The 15,330-nt window shown below is 38.6% G+C and overlaps 1 protein-coding gene across 3 annotated transcripts in view; it reads left to right on the forward strand.

Annotated features, from left to right (window-relative positions):
- The first annotated feature begins 4,776 nt into the window (after nt 1-4,776).
- The window catches only part of hbs1l (HBS1-like translational GTPase), a 39,139-nt gene continuing 28,585 nt past the window's right edge, over nt 4,777-15,330 (forward strand). Inside the window, exons 1-5 of one of the 3 annotated variants that reach the window (XM_036590723.1) lie at nt 4,777-4,921; nt 5,684-5,749; nt 7,962-8,099; nt 8,911-9,123; nt 10,145-12,550. In XM_036590723.1, coding sequence (XP_036446616.1) covers nt 4,879-4,921; nt 5,684-5,749; nt 7,962-8,099; nt 8,911-9,123; nt 10,145-11,472 — 1,788 coding nt within the window. In that variant the 5' untranslated portion in view covers nt 4,777-4,878 and the 3' untranslated portion in view covers nt 11,473-12,550. The other 2 variants (XM_036590722.1, XM_036590725.1) reach the window with 2 other exon arrangements.

Consider the following 15,330-nt stretch of genomic DNA (forward strand, 5'->3'; position numbering starts at 1 on the left):
GGGGCTGATAACATAGACCGTAAGTGTAGATACAATGAAGTGCTTAATGAAGTGGCTGGTCAGTGTTTATTACGTCAACACTAATTTGTCTTTCAGTTTCCTTACTTTTGACAACAACTGTGTTGATTTAATATATATTATTCATGTGGAAATGAATTAGAATCAAATATAAAATTAATCTTCTCGCGTGTTATATATAGGCCACATCTATAGCACTTTGGAGAGGCCTAAGAAGTCTTTGCAGTGCAAGCCCTAAAAAAAGTACTCAAACTTTCCATTATCTCTGGACACAGAAAAACAAGTCAGGCTCTAGCCAAATGAATCAAGGTTGTGTGTGTAAGTGAGTGTGCGTGTGTGTGATTGATCTTCCCCCAGCAGCCTCTAATCTGTCTGTGCTGAAAGGTGTCATTCACATCTGTATGACATTTGACACTTGTGTGCAGGTCTAAATTTAACTTGGAACAAAAACAGACACCTGCAGTACTTTACTCACACACTTTCTCAACACTGAAGCTTTGAGGTTCTCTCGCCTCTATGCTTTCTTACACTGACCTAAATACACACAGAGCAAGGGATGGAGAGAGACAGAGAACATTTAATATTTCTGTATGTTATTACATTCAGTGCATTTAAAGGGCCCATATCCCCCATTTTCTTGCATTTAAATGTTTTCCATGAGCTCCACTTGTGTCATTTGTGTGATTTTTGTACCAAAAACAGCTGTGATTCACTTTTCCGACCTCTCTTCATCTCTTTAAATTGTTTTTAATGATGGCAACTCTGAGTTCTACTTCTCACTCAGCATTTTACCATAACTACATTAAATTAAAGCCTCATCGAGACCACAGAAAGCAGATCACGTGTGGCTTGGAACTGACACAGAGAAAGGCAGTCAGTCTTTTAGATAAACAGACAAATGCTAACATTAATAGTCATTACTATCTTTTTTTCAGCTTGAATCGTTCAGCTCAAAAACAGCAAATTTATGAAGAGATGAATTAGTAAACTCATGCCAAGTGTGATGGCTGATCCTGAACCCTTTATTGCAGTCAGTTAATATGAGTACAGTGTAAAAATGAACTTGAACTTGCTGTTTATTGGCTCTCCTTGCTGGCATTCTGTAGAGGCCTTCTGCTATGTGAGCTCTGTGATGCATTAGGTGTGCGGTAGCCCTCAGAGTTAAACTAGCTGTTTTTGTTCCTGTACCTTTAAGACTGACATTTAAATTATCTGTTGTGTTTGGCTGCTCTGTATTGTGCACCATTCAGAAAGCAGGCCAGGTTAAAACGCTACTTAGAACTTCAGCATGAATAGGCAGGACTAAACTAAAGCAGGCCGAATAAGAAGATGTATGTAAATGTGTTGGTTGTAGTGACATCACAAAAACAATGAATTCTTGCAGCTTAGTTTCCATATATGGACCATTTTAAAACTTCAACCTTATTCCCACACTAGAAGTTTGCATGTTCTCCCCGTGTCTGCGTGGGTTTCCTCCGGGTACTCCAGTTTCCTCCCACAGTCCGAAGACATGCAGTCAGGCCAATTGGACATGCTAAATTGCCCTTGTGAATGTGTGTGTGAATGTGTATGTCTGTGTATCTGTCCTGTGATGGACTGGCGACCTGTCCAGTGTGTATCCTGCCTTCTGCCAAATGACCACTGGGATGGACTCCAGCTCTCCCTGAAACCCAGTAGGATAAGCGATTTAGAAAAACATAGCATCACTGTCAGAACATAACCTTGTATCTCCATTTTAGTTATTTTAAATGATTTTTTAGTCAAAAAAATTACTTTGCTTTTTACAACATGTTGAAATGTTGTGATGAATGGACCAGAAGAGATGATCCAAAATTGCATGGAAAAAAATCTTGTTCCATTATCTTCCATTCAAAGTTAAGAAAGTTTTTCCTTCTTCTGTAAAGTTTCCGTCTTGGAGATAGGAGGTTTTGCTGCAGCAGCAACAATATATTTAACAGAAAATAACACGGAAACTATTTTTTCTATATTTAGACCTCATTCACTAATATCTTCCTAAGTTTTTTCCTAAATTTGTTCTTGAGAAAGGTCCTAAATAAAAAGTCTGTCAGATTTATGATTAAGCCACAGAACTGTTCATACCTCTGCGCTCTTGAGTGTGAATGTCAGAATCTTTGTGAAAACTGCATAAGTGGGTTTTAAGAACGGTTGGTGAATGAGGCCCATTGTGTCCACACTTTGCTTTCAGTTTGTAAAAGAAATCTGCAGGGATATTTTTCCAAAGTTCAGTCTTAGAAGTTGGTTGCTCTTTCTGCTTCTCACGATCCAAATAATCTCAATTACAAATTTAGACTCATAAGTCCATACAACCTCACTCCACATCTCAGATGTCCAGTTTTAATGTTCTACTGCAAATGTTCTTCTGTTTTGCCTGTTTCCTTTTCTCAGTAAGGGCTTGTTTGAAGCTACACCCTTATAGGACTTAAGTTGTCTTCTCACAGCAGAAGAATGGACACCTGTGGATTTTTCGGATCTGATGCAAGAGTAGAACTTGATCTCTCAAAAACAAATGCTTTCTGTAATTTTCATGCAATGTTATTCATGATAAAACCTGATAATTTAAATGAAATGTCACACATTGGCTTTAATCAGATATAAATGTGCACACACGTATGCAGAGACACTTAACATTTCACTTTATTACTGAATTGTTCTATTGATGTTTCAGGCTAAAAATAATCGTCTTGCTGGATGATGACCTACAAACATCATTGCGGAAGTATGAAGGCGTGGAGAGGAGAAGATACTTCAAATTGTGCAGCGTTATTATTAACATCCTCTCTCTGTTGCGTTTAAATGCAAGAGACAGATGAGAGGTGGGGCTTAAAAAAGCCCCAAAGCCACTTTTAGAAACATAAACATTGCTTTGGTGGCTGATGTGAATTACTGTTTTTATTGTTTGCAACAGTAGGTGCACAAACATCCTTTATCGCTTTATCAGTGAGGTCATGGCAACTGTGAATTCCATTATATTACATGAATCACATTATCAAGTCTGAAAAACGAAACTCCATTGAGCTCTTCAGTGATGTAAGACCTTTGCTCTGAATGTCCTGCTGGAGAGAAAGACAGAAAGAAAGAGAGAAGCAGGAGGGGGTGGAGGGGGGAGAAGAAGGTGATTTCCAGGACTGGTGGAGGTGCAGCAGCTGTGGGACAGTTTCCACTGGGAAATCACTCTCACAGGGGATTTTTTCCACCTGGTCATCTCGCAGCATGTCTCAGGGCCAAAGGTGAACCTCAACCTGTGACTTTGCACTGCAAAAAGTGAGGTACCGAATTGACTTTAAATGCACACATCATTCCACATAAATGTATTTAATTAACTCAATTTTGCCTTTCGGTTTATTAATATTTGGCAGAAACTGTGTTAATGTAATGTATTTTAGTCATGTGGAAATTATGTACAGTACATAAATACATTAAATACAATGCAGCACTTTTTCAGTGAGGAAACAATGTAAATTGTCCACATATATTTAATTAATAATGTTTCAAAGGGGAATTCCACTGATTTTTCAAAACTCCTGCAAAATTAAATCGGTAAGATGTGAAGGAAATTATTCAGAGTGGTTTGGTGTGAAACGCTCCGTTCTAGAGAAAATTACAGAGTCAGAATTGTTCACAGTGGTGTTGATAGGAACCAGACATCTGAAAAGTTCAATGCCTCTTAAAGCTTCCTTACAGCAAGTTATTACACAAAATGAAACTGACTACCTGATGCCTTTGATGTTGTTTAAAGATACGTCTGTGATTAGGTTTTGGCCTAAAATGTATTTTTAAAACACATTGATTATGCAGAGGTACATGCAAGGCGTAGTAAGGAAACATTTTCTAAATTTCTTCTGAATCATTATGAACATTGTGTAGACACACTCAGGAGATATGTGAATTTTCTCTGGTGGTTTTGGATTGTAAGTAAAAAGGCTATGTTTACGTTGCTGACATTGTGACTCCTGGTTCCCATCACCACCACTGTAAAGAAATCTGAGGTGGTAATTTGCTCTGCGATTAATCATTTTACATAAAAACTACTGCGATTGGCTTGTACAAATGAATTTTGTTGAGATATTGATGGAATTCTCCTTTAAGCAGAGTCTGAAGTCTATGGTATCCTTAAGGCCAGGTCTGCTTCTTATTTTTGCATGCATGTGTCATGTGTTATAAAGATAAATAACACATGTTTTATTAACTGCGTGGCACCTTCTATTGCTTTATTTCTTCCAAACTGCAAATTTACAAACATCCTTACACAACTAAAATTCAATGTAGCCAAAATAAATAGTGAATGAATGAAGAAACAAAGAAAATGGAAAAACTGCATAGTGAGGTAATGCTATATCCATATTTAGCATTAATGAGATATTAAGATGCTTGTGCTCATGTTAAAATGATTTCCAACAGATCAGAAACCTATATTAGTGACCAAACCCTCAGGGAAAAAAGGTTATATTGGTCAGAGAAGTTAAAGTGTTTAGAGCTTTGAGACATGTGAGGTGTATAAGCTATGTTATATATATATATATATATATATATATATATATATATAACATAGTATTTCATAACATATTTATGAGATAGAATTGAATGATGAGATACTAAGTCAGAATTATGAACAACCTACTCAGTATTATAAGTTGGTTGAAATGGTTATATTTTTGCTCCAGTAGCGGAAACGCGCTGCCATCCTTAAGTGACTTTTATTCGAAATGCAACTATTTTTAGCTTCACTGCGCATGCGTGCCCTCGCTGCGTTGTGAGGTAAACATGGCGGCGGTGGAGTGAGACGCGTATGCCTCAACTTTAGCTAACGAAAACAATTAAAAAAATATATAAAAACAAAACATGTCGCGCCATAGGAATGTCCGAGGTTATAACTACGATGAAGGTAGATTACACACGTACCAAGTTTGCCTGTTTCGGTCTCAGTACTAGGCTTTCTTGTCTGGATTGGTAGCTAAATGTTAGCTGGGTGGCACGTTTAGCTCGGCTAGCTAACAAGCAAGTGGCCGGCGTGATTGGATGAATGATGTCGTGTCACTTATTTTGCAGTTTGTAAGTGATAAAAAGCCTGAGAATAACCCTCACTTACTTTTATTTGTCATAGAAAACATAAAGAAGAGCAGCTGCTTTCTTGTTGGCCCACAGTGGTATCGAGCTTAACTGCAGCGTTAACGCAGCTAACGTTAGGTGGATAAATTCTCACAGCAGTGAAAAGTTAGTTGCTAGCTGGCGTTATTTTGGGTGGTCAGACTCATGAGTATTTTTTTTTCGTTTTCTGCGATTCTTAAAGCGTTGACAAATACGTAATCTTTCTGTAACGTAAGCTGGGTGCGCCAGACATTGTTGTCAGGCAGACTAGCTGACCAGGCAAAGCAGCATTGGCCACGTCGCTGACTCAGTTGTTGTCAGTTTGCTGCTGTGCTACACACTTAAAACAAGATAGTTCTTCAGGGGTTCTTTAGTAATGGCAATCGTTCTATTTACAACTATTTTATGTCTAAATGGTTCTTCAGGTTGGTGGAGAATGTGTTGCATATGTTTCCTTAAAGAACCACGTTTTTACAAGCTTGATATGTAACAGTAGCAGAACGCTTTTACTGTACAGTATTCACGTACAGTGTCCCCTTTCTGTTTTCATTTTCCTTAGATTTTGAGGATGACGACGTTTATGGACAATCAGTGGACGATGATTACTGCATCTCACCAGCTACAGGTTGGTATTGCTCTACGAGTGGACATTATCATTGCAGAAATATGACTAAAACAAGATTGGCCTTGTCCGTTCTGTCTGTTCTTGTGTGTTCAGTCTGTTCACCAGGTACCAGGTGTACAAGACATTTCTCTTGGTGCAGATGTCAACATAAAAATAAACCTAACAAAATACATATAGAAAAAGATATACTATGTATAAAAATAAAATAGAAACATCAAACAGACATCATACAAATAAATTGCAAGTTAAAGGATGTGCAATGTGCAGAGGTGGGAACAAATAACAAGGAAGTCTCTAGTCTTGACACTTGTGTCCTGAGTCAAGTCCCAAGTCCTAAACAAGTCAGTGTGCATTTTTAATCTAATTTAAGGCCATATCAACACTAAATGATGGTAAGATTAATATAGCCTTTTATTGACCACATGTTTGTAGCATGTGGCTGTATTTTTATTTATCTATATATATTTTTTTATCCTTCCAAATATAATACAAAATCCATGATACACAGATAACCATGACAGTAATGGCATACACAAAGAGTTGCTCTACACATGAAAAGAATGTTCAAAGTATTATTGGGGGAAAAAAAAACTTTGTTTGAAGATGACAATTTTGGATGATTTTTTTGGAAACACTGGGTGCATAGGATTAAAATAAAAACTAGCTTACCAGTAAAACTAGCTCAGCAAACTAAACACATCTGCTAGTTCAAATTAAATTCAGGTGATAACAGTAACCAAAATGACCGAGCTGAGCAAAGTTTACAGAAAAGACAGAATGGCAAATTCAAATACGAAGCTGGCAAATAAAGCCGTCTTCAGCCATCTTGGTGAATGCGCTTGTTTTAACTGCAGAAGCCATTAAAATCAGTCAAATAGAAAGAGCCCTGTTTCTTTTGTTTTGCTACCATGAGGAAAATGGTCAGTCCACCTGGTATGTTTCTCCAGTATGAATTTAAGCGCTGAGTGAGGGCTTATTGATGCTGTTCGATACTTTGTTTGTTTCTAGCTAATGGAGGCGAACTCGAACTCTGACGTTTCCCTTATTAAATAAAAATAAGCCGAGCGTAAGCACAGTAACAGATGTTTGACGACGTTTTACAGCAGACAACGAATCCGTTCACGTGAAATGTAAGCGGCTGTGTAGAGTCCCAGATGCATCGTTTCTTCCACTTTGGGTCTTGAGTCTTTCCAAGTCCGAGTCATTGGTGTTTAAGTCGAGTCGCAGGTATTTTTTGACTTTGTCAAGTTGAGACACATCATCAAACTCGTGAACCCAGTCGGACTCGAGTCCAAGTCATATAACTTGAGTCCACACCTCTGGCAATGGGAGATATTACAGATACAATCAGGTGCTGGAGTATGAAAGATATATCATGTCTCAATTTTCTAGTGTTGTTAGTTACATATACATTGTGCCTGAGTTAGGTCTTTCGAGGAATGATTTGCCATAACTAATTGGCACAATTTGCCCAAAACGTAGTTCATCAGCCAAGACAGCTAATACAGCTAACAAGTAATGTCACCCATAATGTTGAATGACGTAGTCTTCTGTTCTGTAAGAAGACTCCAAAGCAAAACTAAAGAAGCAAAACTAGGACAGCAGGTCTGTCTTGGCCGATCAACTGTATTTGGCGTAAGAGGGAGAATTGTAAAAATTTAAGTTTTGGATTAACCATTTCTTTAACAATCTTACTTGTATAAGCAAGATGCAGTGGAATTGCAGTGATAGTCTGATCAACAATTAGTCAAGTTATAAAAAAAGTTCACAGTAGTTAGACAATTAACATTTCAATTCTTTTGACCAGTAGCATCTATTGAAATATTTAGTGTAACAGCTGGGACTACATGCTGAAAACTGTGCACTGCTTACTCAATACAGACAATATCCATGGATAAGAAGCTATCTTTTTGCAGTTGTAGTAAGATGGCGACTGTAGTGTAAAAAAATTAACTGTTAATATTAGCTCATTAGGTGTGAGGTGTTGGCGAATACAGACAATATCAGGATGACTCCTGACTTCAAAATTTGACATAACATTTGTCTTAAGTGATCAGAGAAAACATCCTCTTTTACTCAAGGTATGTTTTAAGTGGAATTCCAACAACGTATGCGCTTATCTAATTAGTACTTATAAAGCTACGTTTTTTCTTAAATGCTATAATTCCTGTTAGCGCATTATATGATGTGTGGGTTTTGCTTGCTTCCACAGCTGCTCAGTTTATTTACTCACGTCAGGACTCGAGGCAAGCACGGCAGGTAGAGCCACTGGAGGAGGAGGAACATGAAGAAGAAGAGGAGATGCCAACCTCACCCACGGTTACGCATATGCTCGACCCTTTAGAACAAGGTATGCCTGCCATGGGTGCTAGGACTTGTGTACTAAAATTTGTGTACAAGTGACTTGTAAATATTTGAAGGGAATGTGCTTCCCTGTGCTGGACTTAAGTCTTGCTGGCCTACGTGGAGAGCAAGTAACCTAACCATTTGGCTAAACAGCCAGTTACTAAAAACATACATGCTTAGCTGCAAAACTGCTGTATTTTGAACTTCAAACCTGTAACAATACGTTAGTTGTGATGATTATTCTCACTCCCAGTGCTGCGTGTTAAATGTGTGAAACAGAAGCAGCTATTGTCACAACTAACATGCATGAGAATAAGGACCTTTTGAAGGATTTAAATATGTGTGCATGCAAGTCTGATATAAGTAGTTATTAGTATCATAGTATTTGTAGTTTTGCATTTTTTTGCTGTGTGCTTAATTAGTTGTTTTTTTTTATTTATTATAATTATTATTATTTTGTATTTTATTATAATTTTTTTTTAACAGAAGAAAATTAGTCTGTATTTGCTCCGCATCCAGGCGGAGACACTATTTAATCTTAATTTAGTGCTTTTCATATTATCTGTTTGATATCCCACAGCTTTAGCAGTCATCACTTATTATGTCCATATTGTGCAGCCATACCCAACGTGTTTTGGGTAACCAGTATAAATTAATATTTTTTTTATTTTAAGAGGGTATGTAGGCCTGTGTGTGTCTAAAGCCTGATTGTACTTATTTGTATTTGAGCCAGGTGAAAGATTTTACTTGTGTTTGTCATGACTGTGTGTTTGTAGACTGCTTGTATTCACAAAATATGAGACCTTTCTCTGTAGGTCGTCTGTACTCCTGTTTGGACCAGATGAGAACAGTGCTCGGAGACTCAGTACCTGACTCCACTCTGACCGAGGCCGCGTTGAAGTATGACTGTGATCCTCACAGAGCTCTGGACTCCATTCTGTCCGCAGAAAACAGCAACATGCAAACAACAACTGCACCCAAAACCAACACTCAACTGGAACTCACCACAGCACCCCCACCACAGAAAGGTACACACACCCAGTTAGCCTCACAGCAGGTCTCTGTTACGTCTCAGTGGGCCACTCCGAACTCCAGGGTTTTTCCAAAAGAGGGCAGACCTTTAAGCATTTAGCTTTGTATCATTTTTGAGAGCTAGTTTCACTTCAGACTTGCGGAAATTCTATTAATTTTGGCCTTTCACAGCAATTCTGGTTTTGTTCCAAAATGTTGTATTTCCATTTGTAACATAGAGGTTTGAAAAGAATAATAGCTGACAACTTTATCAAAAAGTTTTTTTTATTTCTGTAATAATACATTAATCATTATTATAGTATTGATATACCTTGTATGTGTAAAGTCCATTCCAAACATGGTATATCATGAAAAAAGGAAAAGAAATGAATAAGTTTAATGCACATTGAAACAAAACCCTTCAGATATACAGTTGTATGCAAAGGTTTGGACACCTCTGGTCAAATAACATGTGTTGTTGATTCTCTAAGTGACAATAAGTGAATGCATACTCTACAGAGAGCACTTTTCTGAACGTTTTAATGTACAATTATTGCCCATGGCTGAATTCAGAATATTGGGGGAAATAAAAAAGAAGTTATAGTACATTTTATGTTATATTCCAATATGTTAAACATAGCAAATAAATAGAAATTGTGCACTGAAATTTGCAGCAAAAAAGGTATTATTTCGGTTTGTTCCCGGTAGAAAATGTTATTTTCCGTATTTTCACTAAAAAAATCAGCAACATATATAGTTTGGTTAGAGTATTCAAATATTTGCATCAGGTTTACATTTAATCTGAAAAGTCAGAAAAGTTTTATTCCTTTAGAATTAAGCCTTTGTTGCAGTTGCTTTTAGACTTGATCTTTATGTTGGTTGTAATCAACAAGTAAGTGATGTATTGCCTTCCTCTCTCTGTCTGCCTGGTCTCAACAATTGCATTGGCTTTGTGTGGCGACTTGTCAATCATCATCCTCCACCTTCACTCTCCTCACCCTGGTTCTCTATGACTGCATTTGGCCCTCGTAAGGTAAGGAGCCTTATCTGCCTCCACAAAATGCAGCACTGATATGGTTTCGCACACGACCTCAGCGCACACACTGTCGCAGCCTACTGCAAAGCTTTCATTAAACCTCAGCGATCTCTTAGCCCGGTCTGAGCCAAATGTGGTCAGAGACTCCTGTAAGAGCTCTGGCCCTGCTCTGGGTGGTTTGCCCACTGGCTTCGTGAAGGGTACCTTAACTCAGGACTCAGGGGCTGATGTTGGCCAGCTGAAAAATGCAGGCCAGACTTCTCTGGCTCAGTTAATGGCCGAGCATGAGCAGAAACATGCAGGTGCTCTCCCTACCACTGGTCCAGGTCATAACGTCGCCTTCCCTACCACTCTCAACATTAACTCCTCCACATGCTCTTTGTTTTCTAGTCTTGGGCAAAGTACTCCTTCGTCAGCGGGTCTAGCTCTGGGCCCTGGTGTATCTCTCTCTTCTGGTCTCACTGTGGGTCTCAGCACTTGTCCTGGTCTTGGAAACCTATCCATAAGCCCTGCCTCCTCCCTCTTGTCCTGCTCTCTGGGTAGTCTCTCTCTGCAGGACCCTACGGTGGCTACACCATTGCCTGTCCCATTAGGGAGTCTAAGTAACGTTTTGCAGGCTAGCAAGCCAGTGGAAATGAACAGGGCTTCTAGAAGTTCTGGGATCGGAGGTCAAGGGGGAAGCCCCTCATTGGCTGAGCTGATTCAGGAGCATCAAAACAGTAGTCCTGACCTCTTTAGCTCAGTGCCAGGCCCACAGAACACATGCACAGCAACTCCACAAACTGTGAGTGGTGCTAACACAACTAAAACCCCACACTTTTCTGCAGTGCCATCCTTGTCGGACCGCTTATCCAAACCCCAAGCTGCAAAAAGACCACAGCACCCAGCCATCTTCATGCCTTTAAAGGGTAGAAGTGAAGACAAAAAGAGTAAATATCCTCCTCAGGTCAGCTTGTCTCCCAAGAACGTCGTTCAGAATGTTGATTTAAGCGCACTGATGTTACAGACATCACCTAGTGTTTCTCCGCATTGCCATGACAACCGCTCTCCAGTCTCTCTGTGCTCAGACCAACATTTTTCCAGTTGGAATGTGCCCAGTGTTTTTGCTGAGCCGTCTGTGTTCGCTTTGACATTGTGCGTGCGGATGAAGAGGAGGAACCAGCGCAGTGTACCAGTGCATAAGGCATTTCTTTATAGCAGGCAGATGGCAAAAGTGAAAGAAAGAGTGCAAGGTCCACCCCTCCATCACATCACCCCATTCTCCTTTGACACGCCGTCTCCCGATGACATAGTCAAAGCGAACCAGAAGAAGGCATTTACAAGAGAGTAGGGAGTTCTGTTACCCTAGAAATGTTATCATTTTATCTCTTACCAGCTTTCTTAAACTGACTTTATATACACCATGTGGCCGCTAAATAATATTGTGCTTTGCTCTTTCTCTTTTGGGAGCAAATATTCAAAACGTGCAAGCTGAACTGTTCGATATTCAATTCACCTGTCTTAAACTGAACTGAATGTACTGCACAGTATGGCCATTGAATAATATTTCTCAGTTTTTAAAGACCAGTGATGTCCTCTCACTTTTGGGAGAACTATTTTTAAAACTATTAGGTGGAGATGTTTAAATCATGTAGACTCAAACAAGCAGCTATGAACAGAACATGGAGAGGTTTAGGCCTGATGGATTAGGCTCCAGTTTTGTGTGTTTATGAACTTTTAAACCTTAGAAAACAGCTCAGTATTCTCCTTTATCGAGAGGCCTCGAGCCCACATTTCAAAATTAACCAGGTAACCACTGAACTTGGCTTGTACAGATTACTGTATCCTTCTCTGGGCAGCATTGCTTTTAACTGGTATTGATATTGTTTTTTTTATTTTTTTGTTTCAATATAGTTTATAGTGAACCCATTTTGTTACTATTTTTATAGTTGAATGAACCTCTATTTTTGTAATCAGTGGTTATGACTCTTCTTGCCTTTTGCTTACTATGTACAGTCCCTCACTAAGGAAAGAGAGAAAGAGAGAGAAAGAAAATGTGTTTGCTCCACAGCTGTTCTGCAGCAGTTTGATGTCAGGAGCATTTCTGGTTTACCACAGACACAGAAAGAAAGACAAAAACAGAGGGAGTGCAGACATTTGGGTTTGGGGACACCTGGAATTTTTCCCTTTGTGCGTGCATATGCACATAAACATGAACATATTAGATATACTATCTCGTGCAGCTAATTATATTTACTTTTTAATGAGATGAGACATTGATTTCTAATTATTTCATATTGAATATGATCTGTGATCGTTTTAATCTCTTTTTAAGCACTGATGTACAGCTGAGAGTGGTTTTGATTGATGTGGGCATAGGCCTGAGGTTTGTTTATGTACTGAAATAAAGATTTGCCTGTTTCATATGCTGAGATTCTTATGTGTGACTGCATGGGTGGGACTGTGTGGGTGGAGGGGGTATATGACACTGTGTCTGCATGTGTGTAAGCGTGTAAATGTGCTAACTTTATTGGGTGTGTTAGCTTGTGGTGTTTATCACTTATGTGTAAATGTGTGCATTTAAGACGAGAATGTGTTTCTGTATGCCACATCGAGGTGTAAACACACCCACAGCATACTGGATAAGCCTTTACAACATGTTTTCTTTGCTTTTGCTGTGGTATATGACCAACCACAGGACAGGTGTAGATGTAGAACTTGTTTTAGCCCTCTTCCCCACATATGCACCACACTGTACAAACATGACTTCATCCTGCCGAGTTTCTTTTTTTGTTTTTCTGTTGTGATAGTATCATTCTCTGTAACCTTGAGAAGAATACATAGAATTCTGCTTTAGAGCCTGAAAATTTGGTGACTAATACTAATTTCAAGGTGCTAAAATGTCTGTTAACCAATAACATTGGGTGAGAAACTTTACATTGTCAAAAATCAAGCAGATTCTGGTTGCTTTGCACAGAGCTTTATTTAGTGATATGATTGACAACTCTCAAATGGCAAATTGATAAATGTCAACAGCAGAAACTCACAAAATCTTCAGTGATGTATGTATTAAGTGCCAATGGTGGAGCATTACAGAGTTCTTTGTGGGTTTATTGGTTTCTTTTAATTTAATTTAACCCATTCTCTTAATTTTTTATGTTAACAGAGTAATGAGCAGTGTGCCCAAATACTTACCATGGTACAATTATAATTTCTGATGGTTTTGCTATATCACAGTATATCTGTATTTTCAGCTAAACCCTTTTTACATGCTTAAGTAAATGTTTTTTGTAGGTTAAGCTCCCTTTGTTTTTAAAAAAGAAACACTTTTAACAGCCAAAGTACATCTGAAATATTTTTATTGTGCGAAATAGTTTAAAAAAAAAAACAAAAAAACTCAATAATACATATGTAAACCTATGTCAGTATTGCTTTCTAACACTAGCCCAGTGTCAAATGGGAAACAGTGCTAAATGTTTAACATGTAAATTTCTTCAAGGCTGAAGTTGGCTTCTTATTCCTCAACCTTTTATTCAAATTTTCCATTCCATCTTAAATGGAGCAGCAGTTACATTCTGGCAGATGTACTTGCGCCTCAAGGTAACTGCTGTGCCATTTAAGCTGAATCTGGAATTCTGAATAAGAATCCAAATTCAGCTTCTTTAATTTCTGATCATTTGTCTCTTATGCACATCTTGTACACTTGTTGCGTACACATGCAGCTGAATGAATCGAGTGGCCTTGCAGGTGGTGCAAAGAGATAATTGCTCTGGTGTCCATGTTAGGCTAAGGCTGACCCTAAAAGACTGCCTATTCCTTTATGTCCACTGCCTCTAAAAAAGGGCACTACTAAAGATTCAACAGAATATACAGTGGAAGGTGACTGAGAGACTGTTGCATTTTTATTTTTTATTTGAAACAGGACAAACATCCCTCCCTCAGGCATTCAGCTAAACTGAAAAAAATTCAGGCATACCAGTGTAATGGTTGTGACACAATTAATATACCTGAGACAGTTTAAACTGTTATACTGATATGTAACTTCCCAGCTTTATGATTTGTGTTCAGATTTAAAAAATCTGTCTGTATTGCCCTAATAGGTAGGATTTTCACTGAGTTTTCCTTTTTTTTTTTTATGTTAAAAGTACTGTGTTGGAGGGTGCAGCAAGTATGTACATATCAGAACTCCAACCAGGCATTTCGAACCTGGGTTCAGGGACATAATTTGTAGGAAAACCTCTTTGACTGAGCTCTGTGTGTCTAAATAAGGAGCAATTTAAATTAAAATGTTGAATAGGCTGTCTGATGTAATTGGTGGTCATGTATTTTGTCTGTAAATCTTTGTCCACCAAAGAAATGTCCCAGAATACTTCAAGCTGTCCACCTTGAAGCTGATGCATGTAAATTTACTTACAAACATATGTTTAGGCTGGTATGTGTCAGCAAACCAAAAATGTACTAGTGAAAAGCAGTATGTAATTAGACAGCTGCTGTCAGCTTCTTCAGTTGGGCTCAGTTTTTGATTGAATGATGGGCCTTAAAAGGTAGTAGAAGGTTCAGAAAGAGCAGTAGGTGGGGAGCACACAGAGCCATAGGCTAGGCCAATCTCAGTGCTGTGTGTGACTGAAGTGTGAATGATTTGCAAAGGCGTTCCCGTTAACACTGCCTGTTAATTGATGGTAGTGCTTGCTGCTGAGCTTGGCAAGTGAGGATTCTTCACTGATGGTTCTCAGTCCAAGTTGTAAGGACCCTGTGAAATGCCTTTTTCATTTTTTCCCCTACTCTAGCATATATCTCAGTACATGAATCGCATGCTAATATGTTTGAAGGAAGAAAACAAAAATGTGTAATGCATGGGGTTCCCCAGGGCTAACCACTGGGGCCCACTGTTCTGTGCCATCTCTTTCTGACTGTTAAAAGTAGATGAAGAGACTCGACTTCTTTCCCCAGTGTTGTTCATTTTCACGTACAGCAGCAGTGAGAGTTTCTAAGCCCTAGACAGACGTTCATTTTTTCTTTTGCTGTTTAAAACTTGCTTATAACCTTAAGGGTGGCAGTCTTTTTCTTCTCTTACTTTTTTTTGTAGCCATAGGTTTTGCAAACACTGATTCCATGCCTTACTGCAGATTAACCTGCAACAGAAAGCAAAGATTTAAGTTGATGTAATGTGGACTTATGGTCCGCAAACAAATATATGCGAGGGCATGCA

This window comes from Colossoma macropomum, unplaced genomic scaffold (genome assembly GCF_904425465.1).
Source record: "Colossoma macropomum unplaced genomic scaffold, Colossoma_macropomum, whole genome shotgun sequence".
NCBI lineage: Eukaryota > Metazoa > Chordata > Actinopteri > Characiformes > Serrasalmidae > Colossoma > Colossoma macropomum.